Source organism: Anguilla anguilla, chromosome 9 (assembly GCF_013347855.1).
Source record: "Anguilla anguilla isolate fAngAng1 chromosome 9, fAngAng1.pri, whole genome shotgun sequence".
NCBI lineage: Eukaryota > Metazoa > Chordata > Actinopteri > Anguilliformes > Anguillidae > Anguilla > Anguilla anguilla.
Window position 1 is genome coordinate 37,816,514 of NC_049209.1, and position 27,767 is coordinate 37,844,280.

Here is a 27,767-nt window from a genome sequence, read left to right on the forward strand (position 1 = left end):
GTGAGTACGTGGTTGGGCAGATATGGTGAAGTAAAATCTGAAGCCAGGAAAGTGCTTGATGAGGATGGAGTCTGGACAGGGGCCAGGAAATGGCTGGTCCAACTCAAGCCTGACCCCTCTGCAGTTGGGGGGGTGTGTCACATCCCCAGCACAATTACACTGGGGAGGAATCAGGGTGTGGTGTTTTACAACGGCATGCCCAAACTGTGCAGGAACTGCGGCGAGTTAGGCCACTTAGCCACAGCCTGCACAGTGGTCAAGTGCAAGACCTGTGGAGGTGAGCACTAGACCAGGGCGTGCCGTGACCTGAAGCCCTGCAATCTCTGCGGAGCGAGGGGGCATCTTTTCCGGGATTGCCCCCTCTCGTACGCGAACAGGGCTCGAAACACCACGCCCCCTCAACCATCTGCCACCCCCCCCATCACCCCCACCACCCCCCATTCCCAAACCCAGGAATAGGTCAGATCCCACGACATGTCCCCAGGCTGAGTCACTCACAGTCACACAGAGCACCTCATCGGCGTCACCCAGTAACACCGTTTTCAGTCTCCCCCAAAGCATAGTACCCTCTGTTTCCCATGTACCCACCACAATCGGCACAAAACCAGTTAAAGAGGAGCGTGACTCCGACACCCCCATCATGGTGGAGGAGTCGGACTCCTCCAACACAGACATGGACTTCTCTCACAATTGGCAGTTGGCAAGGAAAAAGAGGAGGGCAAAAAGAACCATTACCAAAACAACAGAACAGAATAGAGAACCCCGCAAATCCAGCAATAACTTGCCATATTCTACCAAAACCACAACTAAAACAAAAACCCACATACAGACAGGACATTAATATCCACCCCCAAAATAGGCCTCAGCTTCCCCCTCGAAAATCACCACCGCAATAATTGGTTAATAAAACTTTGTCACAGCCCTGCACCACACCACTCATTGGGCCTCATTCACCAACCGTTCTTAAGAAGAATTTTCTTCTTAAAACCCACTTACGCAGTTTTCACGAAGATTCTGACATTCACTAATGTTTTCTTATTTGGGATTTGTTCTTAGGTAAGAACAGAAGCTACGCACACTCAAGAGCACACTTATGCACACATGTTTGTGCAAAATAATTGGTTATTGTGTTTTCTTCAATTCTACAGTTGTATAATATTATAGGTTTAAATTACAATAATATTTTTATCATTTATTATATTTTTAAATAATTATTTCCATTATTTTACAAAGCATTAAGGTGCCAGGTTCCACCTCAGATGGTGGTTGCCTCAGTGGGAGTTCATCTGTAAATAAATGATAAAAATCAAACCATTGTAGTGACCTTTTATTTTTGGGGGTTTCAATTATGCAATGTTTAGTCTATACTGCAAAAGCAAATGTTTAAATTTTGAATACAAACTAAGCACTTAGGACATGTTGGAGAAGAGAACACTTATTTGTCACTAGGCGTCACTAAGGGGGTGCAGACCGCACCGGGTGACACTATCGGGGGGGTGACTCAACTTTTCTTTTCAATTTCTGTGTGCACACGGCCCTGCGGTCTCATGCCCTTTTATGGGGATTGGCGGGGCATTTACCTATGCTAATTAGGAACAACTGGCATGCACTTTCAGTTTACGAGGACAATGGGATTCATCATTATAAGAACACGGTTGTGAACAATTCTGCGGTTTAAGAACACGTCATGAATCTGACGTAGACTTTTCTTAGGACCTTTCTCAAAAACAAATGTAAGAAAAAATTTAGGAAGATATTGGTGAATGAGGCCCATTGTCATCAGGGACCAGCCGGCTCCTGTTCCAGACCCAGTTGCAGCAGGGAGTACTCAGCTGCACCCCTCTCGAGCACCTCCTGAGGCTGAAGGGAACCTGGGGACAATTCCACACTGTCCCACCTCTCCAGGGCGGAGCCTGCCAGGCAATCAGGAAGGGGGACCTATGTGCGGACAAGGATCGGGGGTGAGTAGGCGCCTAAATAACCCGATCACTGTTATGGACACAATTAATAAAATCTGCCTTGAAATGTCAAAACAGTAATACTGGTACACACGACACCTTAAAACAATATAATTCATCATGACACATAAGCTTACCATTTCTACAATCAACACCCGATCAATCAAAAGCCCAGACAAATGGCACTCAGTTTTCTCCATTCTACAGCAGGCCCCCTCGGACATCGTCCTACTACAGGAATGTGGTATCCCTTTTCGGGAGATGGACGGTGTCCTGAGTGGGGAATGGAAAATGGGAGACTCTCTCTGGTCCAGCTTGAATGTCGCTCGGGCCGACGGGGTCAGCACATTGATCAAAAACCTGTACATTAAAATAGTCACATCTGAAGATGTAGAGCGTGGGCAAATCCTCGTCACTGACATCGAGGTCGGGGGTTCCCCACTCAGGGTGATCAATGTGTACGGCCCCACAGGCGTGGCAGAGAGGGTCTCCCTCTTTCAACAACTAATACCATTCTTATACTGCACAATGGCGGTGGTCATGGGGGAAGATTTTAATTGTACCCTCAGAGATGAAGACCGCAGTAAACCTAGGAAAGATAGATCTAGCGACGAGCTGCGGTCCATCCTGGGGGATTTTTTCCTCCACGATGCCGGGGGCGCCTCTCCCCCCCAACATACATGGATGAGTTCCTCTGGTGCTTCCTCTTCAAGAATTGATATGTTCCTGCTCACCCCAGGCCTGGGGGTGCATGCTTATTCCATCCAGGCAGTGCACTTCTCAGACCACCACATGGTGACCGTGTCCCTGGTGTGGGAGAAGCCAATAACAGCTGGCAGGGGTCTCTGGAAAATGAACACCAGTCATCTCCAGGACCCTCAGCTCCTTCTCGAGGCGATACCTGGAGTGGGTGAGTCTAAAACATCTCTTTGACTCCCCGGTTGAGTGGTGGGCGATGATTATAGAGGGTATAGGGGGCTACTTCCGGGCAGTCGGGCGAGGAAGGCGAAGGAACGGAGGGCAGTTTTTGAGGGTCTCGATGCTGACCTCCGGAGAGTGAGCCTCCTCCAGTCCCGAGGCCTGGAAGTAAGCAGCGAAATTGCTCAAACAAAGCAGAGCCTCTCCGCCCTCTACCGGGAAGAGCAGAAGAAACACTCCTTCCGCTCCAAGCTCCAGGTCCTCGTGGAGGATGAGAATTGCACCAGGTTCTTGCAGGGCGTGGTCCAAAGTTATTTGGTATACGTTGATTAATATGTATTCATGTTAATACATGTATAGATCACATTTGACAAACTTTCCCTAAGATCTGTTGTCAGATTCCGTCCGGTCAGACAGCAAAACGCTATCCTATGACCTCAGCGATCATCAAAATGATGACTGTCGGCTGGAGGGAGACCTAATAGCAGAGCAGAGCATCGCATGGAAAACATCCCCTCTTTTGCGGTAAAAGCCACACAATGCTCATTTCCCTCACAGTTCTTGCTATTTCACCATTCACACAGACCAAAGAGATCCAAAGCAGTATAACAAGTATAGTCTGCGTAACAATCAGTATAACATATTCTCTTTACTACTAAATATTTTCAGCCCACATTGACTCGTTGAGAAGTAAACAATTCAACAGACTCCCTACACAGCCTTTTTGTTGCTTAATTTTGCCACTAGCAAACCAGTTTGCCCAGCAGTTGTCGTCCAGTACTCACCCACACAACTGTAGCTGAACATGAGCAGTAAGGCAGAGTGCTGCTCAGGCATGCCCCCGAACATGCATCACGTGGCCCCCCTTTCGCACGTGAATGTTGCCCTCTGAGTGCGATGGATTGGATTATATCTTCATCGCCTGAATTTTCCTGAATAACACCAACAGGGCAAACTGTGGCTTTTGTTTCACAACGAGGTTCAGTGTAGTCTGAGTTCCTTCTAACGAATACAATTTCATGTATACATATCGCGTGCTTAAGCCTGAGTACATTAATAATTTGACCAGCCACGGGTTACAGGTGCACAAGATTATACAGTTACATAAGATGGTTAAAATGGAGTTCTAACATCATAATTCTGGTTAGTTATCTATTTAATCAATCAGTTAATTATTAATTGGTTATGTTGGTTTCTTGATTATAACTTTTACTTTTGCTTCACTCATTTTCATTTCCGGCGCCGTCATCTACTTCCGTCCAGTTTGGCTCTTTGCGAGTCGTAGCTTGGCTCTTTGTATGCTGAGGAGAGGTTGCTAGCACATCACTCAGATACTCTTGCTGTTATCGATCCTCTTTATCATTACGCGAGTTGTGTAGTCGATGTGTGCTTCTTCCACCCAGGTACTTTACGCACTGTAGAGGGTTATCACTCTGGAGAGGTTACTAGCACATTCGATGCACAGTGATTCGGGTCGCTCTTTTCCTCGCAGCGCTGGTAGTCTTTGCCACACGCAGGAGTTTCTCCATAGATGCATCTAGCGTAAGCATCCCAGAACCGAGGATCTTTCACCAGGCAGGCGGCTTGTGGATGGAGGTTCCAGCATTCCCAGCCAGCACCTCCTCTCACACCCCATTCGCAAAGAGGGTTTCCATATGGACAATTTAGCATTCACCAGGTTTCCATATTGATTGCGATACTCGTTAGGTCCTGTTTGAATGACAGTCACAGCAAAACACCCCACCCTCCTTGCACCATTGTGCGTCTTGTGTAATGGTTCATTTCCTTTTCCTGGCGTCAGTTTACCACACTCAATGATGGAGGGGTCATTATTGATTAGCCACACTGGTTCTTCTACAATCATTTTCTCACACTTATCTGCATTGGTAATGTCCCTTTCCAGGTTAGTTGTAACTGGAAATTGCCCAGTGACTGAAGTTACCATACCTTTGACCAGGGACTGAATCAATGGAACTGCACAACATGAGGCAAATAACAACACCAACAATACTATCCCTATGATCACCCCTATCTTTACCAGAGCCATTTTCCATGTTGACATGTTAAGGGTCAATGATAAATAAAGCTTCTAAAAATTATTTTTAAAAAGTCTTTTCAAAATGGATGTAATGCATATTTTTGAGTCTGGAACAATGTGTTTAAACATTTGTTAAATAACATTTCGAAGTGTTTAAATTCATTTTTTGACTGTATTTTTAACTTCACCACTCAAAAAATGTCAGGTGGCGCAACCAAATATTTGTAAAAAATATATATATTTTCCTACTATTTATTCTAAGTGAAATATTTGGCAAGTACCCCTTAGAATGTCTACAGTGCCTAACACATTACTATTTTGTGGTTGTGTTTTGTATTTACAATAATTTAAGATTATTGCATTCTAGTGGCCAGGTATTTAGTATCTTTAGCATCCGATTTTACATTTAAAGACAGAAAAATAATTATACAAATATACAAATGAATGCATTCAATACAATAGCTATTCACATCATAGTTATCAACCATTTGTTCACTTTAACCTATTATTTATTGGTTTAAATGAATATTTTACCTGGTTGCATCACCTGATGATTATCAGTTGTGCCACCTGACAGCATTAGTAATGACAGGAAATATGCTGAATAATTGCATTTTTATTTCAAATACAAAAAGTGTTTTAGTCAATAGTCTCTATTGAAGTAAAAGTAGTAAATTGATCAAAAACAGGATACATCATGAGATCACATTCGGTATAACAACTGGAATAGGCTACAGTGCAGTAGATTGATTAGATACACTGTAATGGATTGTGATTGAACAACAACAAAGTCATGTTTTAGTTTGATACACTTAAAGAAACATCAGCTTAAGTCCACTGAAAAAATTAATTTCAAATATCGAAATGCAATTCATCAAAAGTATTTCAAGATTTTAAAACATTAAATGCATAGTAGTGCTGCCAGCGAGTTTAAGGGACAAGGCATTGGAGGGAGTTCATGATTTGGCAGGACACCAAGGTCAAGTCTGAACTCTCCACCTAACGAGACAACAGTTCTTCTGTACTAACATGGAGAAGATGTGAAGGAGTACGTTCGGTGCTGTGACAGGTGTGTACTTGCCAAGACTCCAGAGCCTTCAGCACGAGCCCCATTGGAAAGCATAAAGACCTCAGCTCCTATGGAGCTCGTCTGCATCGACTTCTGGTCAGCGGAGGACAAGAACAAGAGCTCTGTTGATGTGCTTGTGGCAACTGACCACTTCACGAAGATGGCCCATGACTTCCCGTGGAGGAACCAGACTGCAAAGCAGATTTCCAGAAAGCTGTGGGACTGTTTTCTGCATCTACGGTTTCCCTGAGTGTATTCACTCAGGCCAGGGTGCCAGCTTTGAGAATGAACTAGTGTCAGAGCTGCTGCAGCCGCTGGTGTCATCAAGTCTCATACCACCGCCTACCACTCCATGGGCAATGACCCAGTGACCCGGATCAACTGCTTGGAAGGCAGCTATGCTCACCACTATACCACCAATGTAGGTGGCATCTAAAATTATTAAAAATTATAATCATAAAAAAGGTCTGAAAGTGTATCTTTAACCTCTTAAGGCACAAGCCAAATCTTGCCAATCCTTGCCCATTTAGGGGGTACCCTATTTAAAGCTTTATAACTCCAGACGTGAACACCACAGAGACTTGAAAAATGGCTTAAATGAAGCAAGACATTTGTACAATTTACAATACTAACGCAGATTAGTTTATATTCATAATTGTGGAAGAAATAAAGTGCCACAAATGCAATTGTTTTGACAAAAAATCCAAAATAAATTTGCACTTTTTTTTTTTTGCAATGAAATACTGAGAGATTGCATATATACAGGAGGTTAAACTATACATGTGCTAGGTCAAAAACGTCTTGACCACAAGTTCATAAAATCTAAGGGTGGATATGTAGAACTACTATAGATGTATGAAGCAAAAACTAAGCAGTGTACCCAGCGTCTCCAAATCTATCCAAAATGTCTAAATTATGCATTGCTGTAAATCACAACATATTCACGTATTTCACTACAAATCAACTGTTTTGACTCAAGAAAATCACTGTTGCATAATTTTCAAATGGGAATTACAAGCTTTCAGTCAGTACAGTGGTCTAAAATATCTAGGTGTCCAGAAACATATCCAAAATCTCTCCAAAATTAAATAAAATGCTTTTTGTCCATTATAAAGCATATAAATGAGCCCCTTATGAGGGTTTAAGATGAAACATTGTTATCAGATTAAAAAAATAATGCAAAAATATTGTCACACAATGCGGTACAGTACTAAATGTGTAATAATTAACTCGTGTGTATTTCTATACTCTGTACTCTCGTATGTTTTCTTGTATGGGGATGAGACAACATGAAAACAATTTTCAACCGTCCACCACGTTTTGGCAATGTTCCAACTCTGACGTCATCACTGTTGCATGGGTCACAAAAACTATTACACTTCCATCTAACGCTTACATTACAGTGTGAAATATTCACATTATATAACACCACTAACCTATTTAAAGATACTCAATTTCAAAAATAACGTATATAACCGAAATATTTTGAGCGGTAATACTTACATAGCAATGATGAAATCTCCTCTATGTTCAGTAGATGGAGACAGAGACAGTATCAATGATACTGTACTATTCGCTTCTGTTTTGCTCCAGAAAACGATGTCAGCTAGGTCTATCAGCAAACATATGGCTTAGCTATGTTCAGAAGTCCTCAATAATAATAGTATTTTCCAAGAAATTACGAAATATCCTTGAACACGTTTCGTTAGGTGCAGCGTATTTGTCTGCTAGCAGAGTGAATGCGTAAGTGAATGCGATGCTAAGAATATTTTCTGTTACGCTGACCTATAAAACGCTATTCCAAAAGCAGAATTAGACATGTTATACATCGTTAGAAAGCTTATACTCTCGCCTACTGAATAAATGAATTATCAATCAAGCCAGACTGTACTAAAAAGGGCGACAACGCCTTAAACAACAGGTGTGGTATTATGCGCAGCTATTTTGGAAGATACCCAGGCGTCACAGATACGCGTATATTTCCCAAACGGATTGTCCAAGACAATATATGACCACGCAGTATCAAAAGGGACATCTCTACACGTAAAACCAACAGTAAGGATTTATATTTATTCAAAACTTAGTCCGAGATATTGACTGTAGAATGACATGGTATCATTTTTAAAAACTTTTTCTCGTTTATTTCGTTATTCAGTGAGCAGCGTTTTCACTGCTGTATAGGCATATCTTAGGGATATTGACGGCAAACGATTTTTTAGTGGTGAAAGAATATTTTTATGAATGCCAAGATAGACAATATTGTCCATTATGTCAAGGGTGGGGGGTGTTTTTTAGATGAGACTGCAGGGAGGGGGTGCGTGTTAAATGAACGACCGGAGCGACAATGGTTGGGCTGCGAAACTCCGTTTTCGGCATAGTTGTCGTGTATCGTCTACTAATGAAACTGAAACAACGCGTTTCTGTTTTCATCTCACACTTTGGTTGCAGTAGCACCAATTGTTTGAGTTTAGTAATCTAGGCACGCCGGCGTGCCCACCACTAGGGGTTGTGCGCTAAGAGGTTAAATTAAAACGAATAAACATTTTTATAAATGTAATAGATAATTTTAGAGCTTTAAATAACATTATTTATTTCATATAGTGACATTCCTTGCAGTTGCGCCACCTGAATTATTGGTTGCGCCACCTGACTTTTGCAACTAATTTCAAATTAAACTGGCTTCTACTTGGACGCCTGTCTTAGCTTTTGCCTTTGCTATCAATTGCATACATATAATTTTTGGATAGAATAAAGAGTTTTATGATAAAATAACATTTTCCTAGTTTTACATTGGTTGTACCAACTGATATGGAAAGTGTACCAGCCTACCTACGAGTTGAAAGTAGCTATTTTTATCAATATTTGAGAGAGATCTACAAACCTTTTCACTCAGCCATAAAGGTCACTTGGGGTCCTCTTGATGATGCAATATACTGTTTACTGTTATTACCTCTTCACTTCACAATAAAAGCCCCATGATTACGGTTGTGCCACCCTGACATTTGAGAGCATACAAATTGCTGAACAAAAGTTTTTCAATTATATCAACAGCTTTAAAACTATTGGTATTTGTAAAATGTGGTTTATTTGAAAGGTTTCAAACATAAAATCATGCCATAGTATTTTATTTTGAATTTATTATCATTAAAATGCCATTTTTAATAGTTTTCTTAATCTGTTCATTTGCACGGACGGTTGCGCCGCCTGACATTTTGGGGGTTTGAGATGCCAAAACATAAAAGAATATATATTATTTGAATGTACTGAAAATGTATTCAAACTAAATAGGTTTTATAGAATAAAGTGATACATGTCATGAATTGATTAAATTATTTTAAAAGGAAATAATGCACTCGGACACAAAAATATGCATAAACCAGTCCCACCATGACCACCCCTTAAGGCCATGATACACGGGCAACTTTTTTGGGCAATATTGCCAGCAATATTACCAGCAACTCAAGTTGCCCTGATACACTGGTGGCAATGGGCAATGGGCAACGTAACTGAAAAAGAATGTTCGGTAACCAATATATATCCTCTTCTCGTTGGCTTTGATATAATGCCTTGCAGGTATCTATGACAATACGCCCAATGCTGTGACGGCTGATCCTGAACAGGTACTCCATACTCTGCTTTGCTGATGTCCCGATTTTTGTTTTGTTACATTTTTTAGAAGCCATCTTGTCTGGAGTTGTGGTTTCAATTTGGATGGGTTGGGATGGGATATTATCTTCAGTCTTGTTGGGTTCTCCTCCTTCTTTCAAGAAAAGCAGGTCTTTATAGTATTTCCATCTTGGAATGTAAACGTCATCTGCTCCATCGCCTGACCGCTTACTGGATGCTGCTTTATTTTCCCGCTGAAAGGTTGTCTGCATGTTTTTGAATTTTTTTTAATGATGTCGACTGCAAAGGATAAGGAGAGAATTTTCGTAAAGCTTTTAAAGTGAATTTTGTTAAGTTAACAGTTAACAGTTAATACGGCGAGGAATTTACTAGGAATTTAGTGTTGCACAGAATTCTAGTTATGCTAGAGAAAACTCTTCTCCCTTCAGTACTTATTCCAGCAATAAGACACAAATGTTACTCGGTGACCTGAGGGGTCGACTTGCCTGCCTTAGGTTGTCTCTTTGCGGAGATCTTTCCCGTCATTGGAGCGAGTCACCACACACTCAGTTGTCAACCTCCTTCTGCGATCTGTGGTTCAGATCACAATATCATCATCAGCCATAAGCCCTTGCGTTGCTTCTGGCCATTCCTGTATAATGTTGGGCTCCAATCTGACGGTCATAATTGGGGTAGCCTTATGAACACCCCGGGTGAAAAGGTTAAAAGCACAACTTATTAGCATCTGGGCGAAACAGACCATCAAAAGTCCTTGCATGATAACAGTACCCATCTCCCCCAGGCCATTTTTCAACCACCTGAACACACCCCAATTCCAAGAAGGAGTTTGATGAATTTCCAGTACTTCTAATGGTTCAGCCTTGTCTTTTTATAAAACAGCTACAGATAACACTTAAGTCACTCAGATACACTGACTCTGACCTTGGTCCAATCAGTAGAAACATGGCAGAACATTACACAAAATAATGAGGCAGTATTTCAGTTGCTGAGACACTATGAACTACTGTTATGGCTGAAATGTCAAATACATCTTTGCTGTAGTTCAAAAGAAAAAGTACAAACTATTTCAAACACCTGTCTGGAATTCCTGCACCTTCATAACAAGCATATGCAGAACCAAGACCTGCTGCCATGTGTGGCTGATGAATTCACACCCAGCAATCAGAAATGTTTGAATCCTCTGCGTATTTTCATTTATTTTTTTTATTTGGTGATAGTGATTCAATCGGTAGCTTCATTTATGTCTTTGATTATTGTCGTTCAATCCACCTCTGCCTTGTTTTCCATTAATGCCATGAAGGGGGTCTACAGTCAAGGCTAGTCAGCCAAGACCTCCTACAAAGGAAAGTATGACAATCCCCCATGTCAGTAGCAGAACTGGATGAAATTGAGCCAATTTATTTGAACCTGCAGGCATCATTTAAACTGGAAATTGTAAACTATTTGCTCTTAATATAAGTTTATCAGATTGTCTTCCTGCTCTTAAATGTAACCACTCGTGTTTTGATAATCCGAGCGCATCAAATCCGTTTACTCTTTCTTTGTGAGCAATCCACAAATGACCGTTTTGTCCACTCAAATTGTTACTCTCGTCACCGTCACACTCATTGTCACCATCAGTGTCATCCCTAAAAACGTGTTCAACACAGTCTGTATAAAAATAAAGAGTCGGAAAAGGATTTTGAAAAAGTCAGTAACTTATTTCAAAGGGGCTCTTGGTTTAATTCTTAATGCAGGCCACCCCAGCTGGCCTTGGCTGGTGGTGCTGCACTGTATAATCTGTTTATAGTTGCTCGAGGTCGTCTGCTTCTCCGACTTCTTGGGCCTGTATCTGCAGAGAAACCTAATAGTTTTAGTTAGATTCACACAATAATTTTGTTAAAGTATCTTCAATTCAGTTCTTCACCACACATCGCCACTTCATAGGGACACCTACAAATTAGAAGGGGAAGTTAGTGGGTTCTGGCTCAGCTCGTATTAGCTCCAAGTCAACACCCAGTTCCTGTTAAAACAGAGGAAAGATGTTAATTTCTAGTCAACCACTGTAACAGAGAAAAGTTGTGTGCATTCATTTTGTTATATAGCAGCACCTTTTCTTTCCATGATCTGTGCAGTCATTTTACTCCATTTACAAAGTATCCCTCAAATCATGTTTACATATTCGTGACCTTCTCAGACACCTGTGGCAAACTTCTTATCTCCCTCTTTGTACCAAAAATTGTTGCAGTTGAAACTTGGCGGGCCGCCCAGAACTTTATCTGACTCCCTTAGCTCATCCACATATCTTCTTCCTCGAAAGTCGCTCATTCCCAGTATCTTTCAATTTTGCACAATTAGTTACATACATAGTTTTGTTATAAACACATAAAAATACATTTCATGTAGTAAAACACAATGAGCAGGTTTGTTTTCTATCACACTTCACCCTTATGTTTCTAACAAAACTACTTTCATAGCATGACTTTTATTTTATTTATTTATTTATTTTTTTAATGTGGGGTTTTAATTTCATTCTCATCATTCCTCTACCTCCTTCCTGTTTTTTCATCGTGCTTCCAGAGCTATCCTGGAAGCTGTGATTCATTGTTCCTGCACATAATCTGGTGTAATGCCAAATGAATATCTGCTGCTTTCTATATCGATCTAACATAGGATAAAAGTCATTTTGCTTGAGAAAATTTGTTTTAGATGCATGTTTAACAGAAGGAAATGTATCAGACAACTGCAATCATTTTGTATTCTGGTTCTTATTGGGTTCCACACATTTTTTAAATAAAGAAATTTTCCGCTTATGACAGAACTCCTCCAAAGTGCGCTCAATTTCTACGGATTCTGTACTTAATTTAGTCATTTCCCCTGACCACATGAATTACAGAAGATTTTTTCTGACAAAATATCAAGGATAGCGTGAGGCATGACAATTTCCACATCTTGTGTTCCTATCAGTGGCAGCGCTTGCCTTAGAGCATCCGTAGCCCCGTCTACTGCCTGTAAGCATCCAGCCTGGATGAAAAATAGGCAACCAGCCACTGCCGGTCCCCGTGCTTCTGTGTGAGCACCGCAGACATATGCCCCCCCAAAACATGAGTGAACAAAGTGAACGGCAGTCCCAGTCCTGGGGCCACACACACAGTTTTTGCTTTAAAGTGGTGAACGCCACCTCACAGTTTGACATCCACTCAATTACACCATGGGGCCCTCCTGCCCCTTGCAACAAATCATTCAGTGGTTATACAATTTTAAAGTAATTTGAAATATGCAACCAACAAAGTGAAATAATCCCATAATCTTGTGCACCCCCAAATGGTGTTTGGGCGATTGCACATGCTTATTGCCTCAGTGTGGTCAGCAGCCAGTTTTTTATATCCCAAATATACAACTTCCTCTGTGCAATTTGTGCTTTGTGAGGATTACACTTAACCCCTCTGTTAGCCAAATGCTGCAGGAGTATCCCAAGGTCCTGCATGTGAGTCTCCTTGTCAGGAGATGAGATAAGCAAATCATCAACATATGAATCCCCTCAGATTCTAGCCCTGGGCATCGAGCCAACACATCAGCCATTGCTCGATTGAACAACATGTGTAAGTTATGGAATCCTTGACTAAGTTCTGTATTAAAGCCACCAATAGTGTAGGTAAACCAAAACTGGCTGTCCAGGTGCACTGGAACAGAGAAAAAACCACACATCGAACATCGAAAACCAAACAATTCAGCTCTGCCTTCTCCTGACACTGCTGCATAGCCTGCTGTAATGCAGCCTCATAGCTCATCACAATACACATTACTGCATATTTCTCTTTTAACATAACTGTGCAATGTTTAAACTGCATTAATGTGGACACAACGTAAACTAATCTGTAGATTGACTGATCACTGCACAGTCACCCTACATTCCTTTTACATATACAGAGGTAATTGGACATGTATAATTTGCACATGTATACTTAGAGATTCAGCTTCAATCAGGCTAAAACAGTTTACAGACGCAGGCGCGTGTGTTCGAACCAAGCGGCCAAAACCAGACTTCGTTTTTGAAGCTCATTTCCTGGTGTTGTAGTTCCTGGTTGCTCACTAGCGCCACTACGGATGGCTCCAGTATAGGTGTTTTCATATCCGGTTTCCATGTAAGTCTACGGTACAAATGCGATCAAAATACAAAGTCAATAATTTTTTCTCACAAGAACAAATAGTCATAATAGGTGTATTTTATTCGTCTTATGAGTGTCCATGGGTCGATTTCATGATTTATTGCGTCATTTGGGCACAGTGCCAATATTTGTTCTGGACCAATGAGGTACAGCTTGCGTCACTTCCGGATTACTGCGGAGGACTGAGCTACAGTAGGGGCTACAATCTGTGGTCACTGGGGTGGGAGGTGGCGTCTCTTGGCCTTGACATTGCGGCTCCGACCACGGTCCACCTGTGCAAAGTCAGAAAATGCAGGCATCCCATTTTGTAGTGGTTTCATTATAGCGTGTGCTATTTACAGCTGCACTAGACGACAATAAAATAATCCTCCTCTGAAGTTTTGCGGTAGCCGAGTCATTTTTACTATTTCCTTTAGCCCTCTTAACCAAATAATTAGTTGGCAGAAAGCGTAATCAGCTAACGCTTATTTGCTATATGTGGTAGTCCAGTAGCCTATGCTAAAACAGTTCGCAACTTCGGCTACCAAGCCATTTGACTAGCTAGCTAACCCTAACTGGCAAATATTCCATCTGTCAAACGTGTTTGACGGCTTGTCAGTCGTGTACATTCCGTAAATGTCTACCTGGGCTATGCTGCACGAATGTGACAAAGCTAGAAGCTAGCAAGAAAATAATAATAATTAGAAATTCAATGTACATTATTTTTGTCTTCATGCACCAGGTGGAAAACTTGCTATACAAAGTGCGTTGTCATATTTACACGCCTGCAGATCAGTTATTAAAATACTTGGTAGATTTGTTAATCACCGCTGACAGTGTTAATTTTTATTCGGTAAAAAGTGACTTGCGAACGATCGGTCAGCTAGCGTCACCCAGTAAGTAAACACCACAAACGGCGATGGAGTAGTAGCAGTTAATGGCTCATTAACTTGACTGTGGCGAAAACCTACGACGATAACTTGCTTGGTTAACAGCAGGTCTACCAGACAGTTATATGAAAATTAGCCTAGTCAAATCACCAGTAGTCTACACATCTCTGATTGATTGACCATCAGTGCAGTCGATGTTCTTCCCCTGTAGTTCATATTGCTAATGCGTGAGCTAACCACGGATAGCTTACCTAGCTCACTGGCAAACTGATATGCTAGCTAAGCATATTCGTTTTGCCGAGAAACATAAATTGAAGATAACTGAACATAATTGTATGATTAATGTCATACATATAACGTGATTACATGACACAGTACAGTCACGGATGGAAATTAAACTCCGTAAACATTTGATCATATATTTTAAAACATAACGGCAGACAGTCAACTAGCCTCAAGTTCGTTCTGCAATCGTTCGTTCAGGTTGATGGGCTTTTCCGCACGGGACTGTCAATCACATTGTAAAAATCACAAGACCGCTTAACTCTATGGTTTTGGCTCCAAATCGAGAACATGGCCGCGCCCGCCATTGAGCTTCAAAACGTGTTTTACAGACCCACGGAGAGGCAATGGGTGACGTCACAGTAGCTTTGTCCATATTTTTTACAGTCTCTGGTTCAAACACTTCTAGCATCAGACACACCCATACAGTCCACACCACTCATACGTACACAATGCTATTCTCTAAGACACTGACTCTCTTCCCACAATGTACAAAAGTTATTTTGTTTCCATAAAATGCAAATATATTAAGTTGCTGATTAATTTTTGACAGAAGTTCATTAACATAATCTATTTTATAATCTCAATTATTGTAGACATATTTTCTTTATTTGATTAAAGGGAAACATATGATGGTGCCTTATTTTTATTTGGGAACTGCTGCTTACACCACTGTAAAAAGAACTGCTTAATGTTGTTCATCTAATTTCTACTGTTATTACTCTTTCTTAATTGTCCCTGTAATTTGTATTTAGCTTTTCTATTGTATCTAGGGTGTTTATTTTCTATTTCCGTGTGCGCCCCACAAATGCTTTCCAATATCAGAACGCCTCCCTTTATTCCTGCATACAGGCAGAAATTAAAACTCTGCAAACCTGTTGTGAGGACATCTAAGAAGTGGACCAGTGAAGCTATGGAGGATCTTCGCGCGTGCTTGGACTGTACTGACTGGGATGTTTTCAGGACTGCTACCAACAGTCTGGATGAGTACACAGAGGCTGTGACGTCATACATTAGCTTCTGTGAGGACAGCTGTGTACCATCACGCACCAGGGTTAGTTACAACAACGACAAACCCTGGTTTACAGCTAAACTCAGACAGCTAATGTTGGCGAAGGAGGAAGCATTAAACGATTCTACTCTGAGAAACTTCAACAGCAGTTCTCAGAAAACAACTCAGCCTCTGTCTGGAAAGGCCTCAGACAGATCACCAACTACAAACCAAAAGCCCCCCACTCCACTAATGACTTGCGCCTGGCCAACGACCTGAATGAGTTCTACTGACGATTTGAAAGACAATGGGACAGTCCTGACACCATCCCCTGTGACTCCATTCACCAGCTCCAGACCACCAGCTCCTCCCCCATCTTAGCAGGGGCCCGGGCCTCTCCACAGTTGCCCACCTCAGAGGCCCCCTCCCTCTCCCCTATCACAATGATGACTCTCTCCCTCCTGGAGAAGGATGTTAATAGGCTATTCAAGAGACAGAACCCCCGCAAAGCCGCTGGACCAGACTTTGTCTCTCCCTCCACCCTGAAGCACTGTGCCAATCAGCTGTCTCCGGTGTTCACAGACATTTTTAACACCTCACTGGAGACATGGCACGTACCAGCCTGCTTCAAGACTTCTACCATCATCCCCGTCCCCAAAAAAACAAGGACCACAGGACTCAATGACTACAGACTCGTCGCCCTGATCTCTGTGGTAATGAAGTCTTTTGAGCGCCTTGTACTGTCCCACCTTAAAACCATCACGGACCCACTCCTGGACCCCCTGCAGTTCGCATACAGAGCCAACAGGTCTGTGGACGATGCTGTAAACATGGCCCTCCACTTCATCCTCCAGCACCTGGACACTGCAGGAACCTATGTCAGGATCCTGTTTGTGGATTTCAGCTCTGCCTTTAATACCATCATCACCTCTGCTACAGGACAGGCTCTCCCAGCTGCACGTGCCTGACTCCACCTGCAGGTGGATCACCGACTTCCTGTCTGACAGGAAGCAGCACGTGAAGCTGGGGAAACACGTCTCCAACTCCCGGACCATCAGCACCGGTTCCCCTCAAGGCTGCGTCCTTTCCCCTCTACTCTTCTCCCTGTATACCACCTCTAGTCATCTGTCAGTCAAGCTCCTGAAGTTTGCAGACGATACCACTCTCATTGGGCTCATCTCTGGTGGGGATGAGTCCGCCTACAAGTGGGAGATTGAACATCTGGTGTCCTGGTGCAGCCAAAACAACCTGGAGCTAAACGCTCTAAAGACAGTGGAGATGGTTGTGGATTTCAGAAGGAACTCAGCCCCACCGGCCCCCATCACCCTGTGTGACTCCCCAGTCAACAATGTGGAGTCCTTCCGCTTCCTGGGCACCATAATCACCCAGGACCTCAAGTGGGAGCTGAACATCAGCTCCCTCACCAAGAAGGCACAGCAGAGGATGTACTTCCTGCGGCAGCTGAAGAAGTTCAACCTGCCAATGCCAATGATGGTGCACTTCTACACTGCCATCATTGAGTCCATCCTCACCTCCTCCATCACCATCTGGTACGCTGCTGCCACTGCCAAGGACAAGGGCAGACTACACCATATCATTCGCGCTGCTGAGAGGGTGATTAGCTGCAACCTGCCTAGCTTCTGTGAGGACAGCTGTGTACCATCACGCACCAGGGTTAGTTACAACAACGACAAACCCTGGTTTACAGCTAAACTCAGACAGCTAATGTTGGCGAAGGAGGAAGCATTAAACGATTCTACTCTGAGAAACTTCAACAGCAGTTCTCAGAAAACAACTCAGCCTCTGTCTGGAAAGGCCTCAGACAGATCACCAACTACAAACCAAAAGCCCCCCACTCCACTAATGACTTGCGCCTGGCCAACGACCTGAATGAGTTCTACTGACGATTTGAAAGACAATGGGACAGTCCTGACACCATCCCCTGTGACTCCATTCACCAGCTCCAGACCACCAGCTCCTCCCCCATCTTAGCAGGGGCCCGGGCCTCTCCACAGTTGCCCACCTCAGAGGCCCCCTCCCTCTCCCCTATCACAATGATGACTCTCTCCCTCCTGGAGAAGGATGTTAATAGGCTATTCAAGAGACAGAACCCCCGCAAAGCCGCTGGACCAGACTTTGTCTCTCCCTCCACCCTGAAGCACTGTGCCAATCAGCTGTCTCCGGTGTTCACAGACATTTTTAACACCTCACTGGAGACATGGCACGTACCAGCCTGCTTCAAGACTTCTACCATCATCCCCGTCCCCAAAAAAACAAGGACCACAGGACTCAATGACTACAGACTCGTCGCCCTGATCTCTGTGGTAATGAAGTCTTTTGAGCGCCTTGTACTGTCCCACCTTAAAACCATCACGGACCCACTCCTGGACCCCCTGCAGTTCGCATACAGAGCCAACAGGTCTGTGGACGATGCTGTAAACATGGCCCTCCACTTCATCCTCCAGCACCTGGACACTGCAGGAACCTATGTCAGGATCCTGTTTGTGGATTTCAGCTCTGCCTTTAATACCATCATCACCTCTGCTACAGGACAGGCTCTCCCAGCTGCACGTGCCTGACTCCACCTGCAGGTGGATCACCGACTTCCTGTCTGACAGGAAGCAGCACGTGAAGCTGGGGAAACACGTCTCCAACTCCCGGACCATCAGCACCGGTTCCCCTCAAGGCTGCGTCCTTTCCCCTCTACTCTTCTCCCTGTATACCACCTCTAGTCATCTGTCAGTCAAGCTCCTGAAGTTTGCAGACGATACCACTCTCATTGGGCTCATCTCTGGTGGGGATGAGTCCGCCTACAAGTGGGAGATTGAACATCTGGTGTCCTGGTGCAGCCAAAACAACCTGGAGCTAAACGCTCTAAAGACAGTGGAGATGGTTGTGGATTTCAGAAGGAACTCAGCCCCACCGGCCCCCATCACCCTGTGTGACTCCCCAGTCAACAATGTGGAGTCCTTCCGCTTCCTGGGCACCATAATCACCCAGGACCTCAAGTGGGAGCTGAACATCAGCTCCCTCACCAAGAAGGCACAGCAGAGGATGTACTTCCTGCGGCAGCTGAAGAAGTTCAACCTGCCAATGCCAATGATGGTGCACTTCTACACTGCCATCATTGAGTCCATCCTCACCTCCTCCATCACCATCTGGTACGCTGCTGCCACTGCCAAGGACAAGGGCAGACTACACCATATCATTCGCGCTGCTGAGAGGGTGATTAGCTGCAACCTGCCATCCCTCCAGGACGTGCACACCTCCAGGGCCCTGAGGCGGGCAGGAAAGATTGTGGCCGACCCCTCCCACCCTGGACACAAACTCTTTCAAACACTCCCCTCCGGCAGAAGGCTGCGGTCCATCAGGACCAAAACCTCACGTCACAAGAACAGTTTTTTCCCGACTGCAGCTGGCCTCATCAACAAGGCCCAGGACCCCCACTGACACATTCTGTTATCCTGACCCCCACGGCCACCAAACAGACATAGCACCTGTACTTATTATAACACTTTGTGCCCTTGCACTATGCTTATCCTTGCACTATGTTTATTGCTTATTGTTTACTGTTTACTGTTTGCACTATTTTTATGTTTATTGCACTATGTTTATTTAATTTTATTTAATTTTATTTATTTTATTTTATGTTCACTGTTATGCATCACCAGACCAGAACAAATTCCTTGTATGTGAAAACCTACTTGGAAATAAACCTGATTCTGATTCTGATTCTGATTCTTTAGAAATAAAGAATTACTTGCTATTTACTGGCTAAAATATTTTTATTTTTGGTTCTCAGAGATGTCTGGTTTGAACTGTTCCACCAGGCTATATGAATCGAGTTGGGCACTGTCTGGCCCAGTGGCCAGATCCTTTACACATAATACACGGATCCTTTTGTATTTTCCGTTTGTTGTTGCGTTCGCGGCGGCAACTCTGTGTGTTGTGGTTATCTCTACCACGATACTGACAAGATTGTAAATCAGCCAAGGATACATACACGGCTGCTACCTCCACCCTGTCAGCCGTTTTCTCTACGACTAACTTTAGGTGTATTCTTACATGTAACACTACGCATTGCCTTTTATCCAACTCTCGCTGTTGGTCATGTATTATTTTCTTTAAACTTGCCATTTCCATCTTCAAACATGTTACTCGCTCCCACATCTCATCTCCATTTTTAACTTCCTCATTTACACTTTGTGTAGCCTTTCTGCATCACGTTGCCACACATCTCTCGTGGTGTCACTCAGCTTCGCTTCCTCATAGAATTATTTTGCTCGACCCACTAGTCGCCTAACATTCCACTCCTAATGATCAAACCACAAGCTTTGAATACCTGCGGCTCTCACTTTTCGGTCACTTTTTTCATGGGGAAGGGCCTGTCCTTTTCATTTAAGTATTTACTTACACTATTAGCTATGAACTCCTTCACTTCTTTCAGCATAGCTGGATCTATAGACTAATTTTTCTTTCTTCACGCCACTTCTCTCCTACTTTACTCAACGACTCTGGAGAGCCACCTGTCACCATCACTATACAGTTATTATAATTATAGTTCTATAATATAAAACAATACTTATTAGACAATTAAAATATTTATGTCTCTAATATATAAAACACCTTATATTTCCCTTTTATTACATTACATTACATTATAGGCATTTAGCTGACGCTCTTATCCAGAGCGACTTACAACAGTGTAACCAAACTCAGGATCAAGTCCACTTAAGTCCATTGAACAAAATGCAGATAAAAAGCCTTTACTATGGTAGCATACATTAAGGAGAAACAAGAACCAAAAGTCTGAACCAAAAATTTTTATTTTTTTATTTTTTATTTTTTATTTTTTTTTTAATAGTTATGGGAGGGGGTTTAGGGAAGAGGAGAGAGGTACACAGAGAAGAGGTGCGTCTTGAGTTTCCGTTTGAAGGTGCTCAGACACTCTGCTGTTCTGACCTCCACTGGAAGATCGTTCCACCATCGTGGGGCCAGAACTGCAAAGAGTCGAGACCTTGTTGCTGCTCGTGTTGGGGGAGGAATCAGCCGCCCTGTAGTAGCTGATCGGAGCGATCTGGCCGGCTTGTAGGGTCTGATCATCTTCTGCAGATAACCAGGAGCTGACCCCTTGACTGCTTGGAAAGCAAGCACCAGTGTCTTAAACCGGATGCGAGCTTGCACTGGTAGCCAGTGGAGGGAGATGAGGAGGGGAGTGACGTGGGAGTCACGAGGGAGGTTGTAAACCAGACGTGCTGCTGCATTCTGGATGAGCTGAAGGGGTCTGGTGGCTGATGCTGGGAGGCCAGCCAGGAGGGAGTTGCAGTAGTCCAGACGTGACAGTATCATGGCCTGGACCAGGAGCTGTGTATGACTTACCATCCATCTGACGACTGCTATCCACAACACTACGAACGCAACAGCCCACCACCAAGCAACACCCTAGAAACTGCCTATAACTCCATAGCAACCACCTAGCAACCGCATAGAACTCCATAGCAACCACCTAGCAACACCCCAGCAAACACCTAGAACACTCTAGCAACTGCCTAGAACTCCACAGCAACCACCTAGCAACACCCCAGCAAACACCTAGAACACTCTAGCAACTGCCTGGAACTCCATAGCAACCACCGAAAACTCCATAGCAACCACCTAGCAACACCCTAGAAACCACCTAGAACACCCTAGCAACTGCCTAGAACTCCATAGCAAGCACCTAGCAACACCCTAGCAACCGCCTGGAACTCCATAGCAACCACCTAGCAAAACCCTAGCAACCACCTAGTACACCCTATCAACTGTTTAGAACTCCATAGCAACCACCTAGCAACACCCTAGCAACCACCTAGAACATCCTAGCAACTGCCTAGAACTCCATAGCAACCACCTAGCAACACCCTAGCAACCACCTGGATCTCCATAGCAACCGCCTAGCAACACCCTAGCAACCGCCTGGAACTCCATAGCAACCGCCTAGCAACACCCTAGCAACCACCGAGAGCACCCTAGCAACTGCCTAGAACTCCATAGCTACCACCTAGCAACACACTAGCAACCACCAAGAACTCCATAGCAACCACCTAGCAACACACTAGCAACCATCTAGAACTCCATAGCAACCACCTAACAACACCCTAGCAACCCTCTAGAACTCCATAGCTAGCACCTAGAATTCCATCACAACCACTTAGCAACACCCTAGCAACCACCTAGAACTCCATAGCAACCACCTAGCAACACCCTAGCAACCACCTAGAACTTCATAGCAACCACCTAGCAACACCCTAGCAACGGCCCCAAACTCCATAGCAACCATCTAGCAACAACCTAGAACACCACCTAAAATACTAAAAGTCACTGCCAGAACAACATAGCAACTACCTAGCACTGCTTGCATTGACGGCAACCACGCTTCACAATTTCTGCAGGAATTGTCTAGTTATCATTATTCTTATTATTTTTCTCTGCTAAAAGTGTCTGAGGCTCAGCAACCATAAGTCCTAGAGCAACCAAATTTGGCAGGTGGGTTCCTATGGCCCCCCACTACTCAGGCACTACAAATCACCTATGTCGGCCAGATGGTGGCGCTATAACAAAGGGTCATGCGTAAAAGGCCATAACTCCCACACCATAAGTCAGATCAACACAAAACTTCATCGACCTATTCATCTGAATGCACTCTATAACTTTGCTTTTGGGACCACCTATGTCCGCCATATTGTTTGCCTGCCAATTTGACTTTTTAGTTGGGATGTGGAAGCTTTCTCTGCTAAAATTGCCCGCCATTTGGACTTTTTTATTATTTGCAGTGCGGAAGAGCTGTAGCTCCACATCTAAAGTGTTACGACATCTAGTAAACTCCTTTACGGCAAGCGGCTAGAAAACATCCATGACAACGCAACTAAGTAATCCAACACCGTCGGGTCTAGTTTTCATCAGTGAGGGGAGGGTCTGAACTTCATAATGGACAATATTATCTATCTGTGCATTCATAAAAATACTCTTTCACCACTCAAAAATCGTATTCCGTCATAGCAACAAGATAAACCCGACAATAGCCGAAGATATGCCAATACGGCAGTGAAAACGCATGCTCACTGAGTAACGAAATAAACGAGATAATGTTTTAAAAAACGATACCATGTCATTCTACAGTCAATATCTGGGACTAAATATTGAATAAAACGATACCTCATTGAGGTTGCTGCCTGATGTGATTGCCTATCCTAAACAAGCAGAACACAGCAGTAATATGAATGAGTTTAAAAAAATTTTTTACAAGGTTTTAAGCTCAAACAAATAGCTTTAAATTACGTAAATGAACATATACATAGCATTAACTCAAAAACAAAATTAATGTACTACTGTAAAATTGAATGATTGCAATAAGAGATTGCAAGCTAGCTTTCAGTTTCCTTCCAAAGCAAAGACCTAGCAAGCCCATGTCACAATAACTCCACTTACATGACTACTTGACTTGAAAAAGGAGTCAATATTCTTCTGCCTTTTCCTTTTGAGCATTTGCCTCGTATCTTGCATAACAAAAAGAACAATGAGAATGTTGAACCATGTCAAGCTCATTGGCTGTCGCTAGCAAACTATCGCTAAAGCAAGCACGTACTATCAGGCTAGCCAACATTGGTCTGACTGCTACAGACTGTAAACCAAGGGTGCAAGAGATGTCCCCAAAAGAGGGGGGTATTCAGACTTCAACTTGCTATCTAGCTGTGACAATACTATATAGCTAACTATAAAACGGCTTGGCTGAATACACGATTCTGATTGGTCCAAGGGACAAATAAAGTAAAGGGACACTCGGCCTTTTAACAGTTCTAAAATCAATGCGCTACCAAATCCAGCCTTCTAAAGCAGTTTAAGCAGCAACATTATTCTTTCACTTTTGAATTGTTGTTACATCCCCTCCTCTTTTCAATGTCCAATTTCACAATTGATGGCAACATTGAATCACATTTCTAGTTACTGTTGCTAGCTTTATTTACGGTTGCCAACCATCCTGCAAATCGGAATCGTCCCTTTTTTGGACAGTAGAATATTCGTTCCGCATTTAACTCATGGCTATGGGACGCATTTTCTTTTGTATCTTTGTTAACGATTGCGTTTATAGTAACTGCTGTTTTGAATATAATTCAGTAGTTACCTAGCTAGCTAGCCGGGATAAAAAGCATGCCATGAGACCTTTTTGACCTAAAACCCAGCTGAATTTTAATATTGGCGGTGAACCTATCATAAGGCTAGCTGGCATTCAAACCCGGTATCAGAGGGTCTTGGAAAAATGCTGTTTACACTGCGTGACTGCACCATTTAAAAAAGCAAGACAGAGATAGGGAGATGAATTTGATTAGGTTATGGTTTCATGCAGTTTTCTTAAAGTTACAATCTCAAAGATTTCACAGTTTCGTGCTCTTTCGCGGTACCAATGGTGAGAAGCGGTAATTGCAGGTGTGTTTTTGAACCTCACTTCCCATAGATCCAACCGGATCCAACCAGTGTCGCCTGTGTGACGTCAGTCATTTGGCACCTGGGCCACGCCAACTATTACACTTATTATTTACTGAATAAAAACTGGTTGTTATACAAGTAACTTTATGTACATACTCATTCATTGTCTAACATTAGGCTAACTTAAGCTGTCTTTACACTGCCGAGCCGGGTTAAAATGCTGTAGCAGACCTGGGGTAGAATTAGTGATGATCAAAATTCCACAAATGTTCTTTATCCACCTTTTGCTCGGTATGAACATCTTACTGCAGAGAAGAATTCGCGGGATTTGCTGTGGCTCGTGCAATTATGTATCTCGCGCATCATCATCGTGAATGATTGTTGTGTGATATTTTTGAAACAACTGCCTTGTTTCTGGTTTTGCTAGCTAAACTGTTCGAGAATAAAGCTGAGCTGGGTGTTAAATTAGCAATCACGATATGACGAATAAAACAAAAACAAAGGAGATTTCATCAAAAAAGGGCATCAAGGCTGAAGGAACATGAGGAAGCGTAATAAAATAATAACAACGCTAATCCATATTGCCGTATTCTTTTATTTAGTTTTCTCCGGCTTGACATCTTTACACAGAAATCAGACCCGGCTCTGCTCCACCTATACCCCGGCTTATATATTGATGAACTTGATGGCAATGTAAATAACGGTAACATTAAGGCCAGTTAAGATCAATGATTCGCAGCGAGACGAAACGGTTTTAGAATGTTGCAGAGAAAATTGCGCCGGTGTGAACTGATTAGTTGCAGAGCCTCTGAAGCCGTTGCCAAGGGTCTCAAAAGACCCACCATGTCAAATTGCCAAGTGCAGTTTTAGAACGTTTACAATCAGACGTCTTGGAATTTAGCAAGTTGCATCCAGTCTCCTTGCGAATCATTGATCTGAACTGGCCTTTAGTTAGCTACATTGCAACGCTGCAACAAGGTAGCATTGCATTCGAGAGACGTTTTGCGAGGTCGGTACCGGTCGGTAGCGTTAGCTAGCGTTTTTTCTAATTGTTAGCTGACATTAGATTGTGTTAATTACATTAGCTAGCTAGCTAACGCAACGTTACCTGATTTGAGAAATGGATACTGTGCGCAACATTGCCTAAACTAATGTTGCCTTTATTGACATGGTCCGGTAGCTAGCGTTAGCTGTGCAAATAGCTATGTAATTTAGTAACGTTACATTGTCATCAAATGTAATACGAAATCTACATCAACAAATAATATGACCTCTCATGTTACACAAAAAAGTTCCAAAATCCCCCCCCCCCCCCCCCTACCTTTAACGCTAGCAGACACTGGAAAAAACAGTACGCTGCTCACACACAAGTGAGTTGAAGAGCAAGCCTGTTGCGTTAGCTCTGCCTACCCTCTCTGGAGGACCAATCACTGATGGGTGACTATCTATGCGCCGCTTGTGATTTTTTCCCGAGAATGTTGCCACAGACACCCAGTTCTTTAATCATAAATTATTATAATAATAATAATATTAATTAATATAATAATAGGCTCAATCACCATTGTGTTACCTAATTGAGCGATAGATAATGACTTAACAGACATTTATTTTAATGAAAATCTTCGAGATTATTACTTTAAATAATGTAATGACAAAAATGACCAAAATTGGTGCTATTGGTGCTAACTGTATGGTACAAAACGAGAAGGAACTATTTTTTCTTGACAGAATCGTTGTTTTCATAGAATTAACGACCAGAGGTTTTTGCTTAACAACGGTGCAAATAGAACTAACAACCAGAGTTTTTGCATAACAACAGTCCAAATAGAACTACCAACCAGAATTTTGCTTGACAACGGTAAAATAATATGCCCAAATGGCCGTGTAAGAATATTTCAATTTCAGGTGATTACGTCGATAAAAATCAATAAATATTAAAGTAACCATATATAGTCATTATTCGTAACCCATTGTGTAAGTGGAATAAACCCCTCTGGGCTGTCCCCTTATTGGAAAATAATATAAAAGGCTTCGCCTCGGCCGCATCACCACCCCGTCATACATTATTTTCCAATAACGGGACAGCCCATCGTGGTTTATTCTTTACATAATATCAGCTGCAATTAGCTTGGATTAAGTTTGTTAGCCAGCTGGCTTGCATTTGGGATGATTGAGATAGGCTATCCTAGTTGTTGTGCTAGATAGCTAGCTGTTTCATTTCACCATGGGAACTCATTCTCTGAAGTACTGTTTTTACAGATTTTAGTTTTGTTTCATTGATGACTATCTCAGGAAAAAGTGGGGGGGATGGAATCGTGTTTCTGTGAAAGTACGGGTGTCACAACACCCGTAACACCCGCGGGTGCAATGCGCTTGTAACTGAGTTAGCCACTTATGTGAAACAGGACCCACTGCTGTGCAGTTTGCAGAATTTTCCAATGAACATTATGGTTGCATTAACTGATATTATATATATATATATATATATATATATATATATATATCAGTTATACACATATATACAGACGGGTGACAAATATAATGAATGCAGATGTTTCCATACCAGGTGTACTGCATGACACAATGAAGCAATTGACATCTTATCATGGCATGTGGCATGTATAAAAATAATGAGCAGGTTCAGTTGACAACGATTTTGTATCAAATGGTAAATGGTAAATGGACTGCATTTATATAGCGCTTTTATCCAAAGCACTTTACAATTGATGCCTCTCATTCGCCAGAGCAGTTAGGGGTTAGGGGTTAGGTGTCTTGCTCAAGGACACTTTGACTTGCCCAGGGCGGGGTTTGAACCGGCAACCCTCCGACTGCCAGACAATCGGTCTTACCTCCTGCGCTACGTCGCCCCAAGATGGCAAGAGGACAAGATCTAAGTCACTTGGAAAGAGGGTTCATTATTGGGACACGGATGGCAGGAGCTTCAGTCACAAACACTGCTCAACTGGCTTGTGTTTGAATAGGAAGAGTGACTAAAGTGGCATCTGCATTTAGATCTATGGGAAAGACATCATTAAATAGGGTTGAAAATTGTGGTCGAAAGCTGTCACTGCAGATCAATACAAAGTTATTCTGAGTGATCTCCTTTATCCTATAATGAACTATTTCTATCTTGATGGAAGTGGTCTCTTTCAGGATGACAGTGCCCCCACCCACAGAGCATGAGGGGTTGTGGAGGAAAATCCCTTCTTAGGTTCGGTGGGTGAGTCGGTGATGCAAGAATAAAGACTAGAACTTATGATTTCTTCTAATAACCTTTTTTATTCTCTTTAATCAATAATCCTTTTCATGTACATAGGCCTACGGGAGGTCTCTAGTACCATAAAGATACATAGAGAGCTGCTTCCCATTATTTTTTTACATCCTTTTTATACAACCAGATCTCC

At 42.8% G+C, this 27,767-nt stretch overlaps 1 protein-coding gene across 4 annotated transcripts in view; it reads left to right on the top strand.

Annotated features, from left to right (window-relative positions):
- The window catches only part of LOC118235201, a 37,605-nt gene that overhangs the window by 1,968 nt on the left and 7,870 nt on the right, over nt 1-27,767 (top strand). The window contains exons 2-5 of one of the 4 annotated variants that reach the window (XM_035432341.1): nt 1,784-1,961; nt 2,698-2,868; nt 9,557-9,603; nt 15,762-17,368. In XM_035432341.1, the coding sequence (XP_035288232.1) occupies nt 1,784-1,961; nt 2,698-2,868; nt 9,557-9,566 (359 nt within the window). In that variant the 3' untranslated portion in view covers nt 9,567-9,603; nt 15,762-17,368. Of the gene's footprint in view, nt 1-1,783; nt 1,962-2,473; nt 2,869-3,262; nt 3,402-9,556; nt 9,604-15,761; nt 17,369-27,767 lie in introns of those variants that run through there. The other 3 variants (XM_035432340.1, XM_035432339.1, XM_035432338.1) reach the window with 3 other exon arrangements.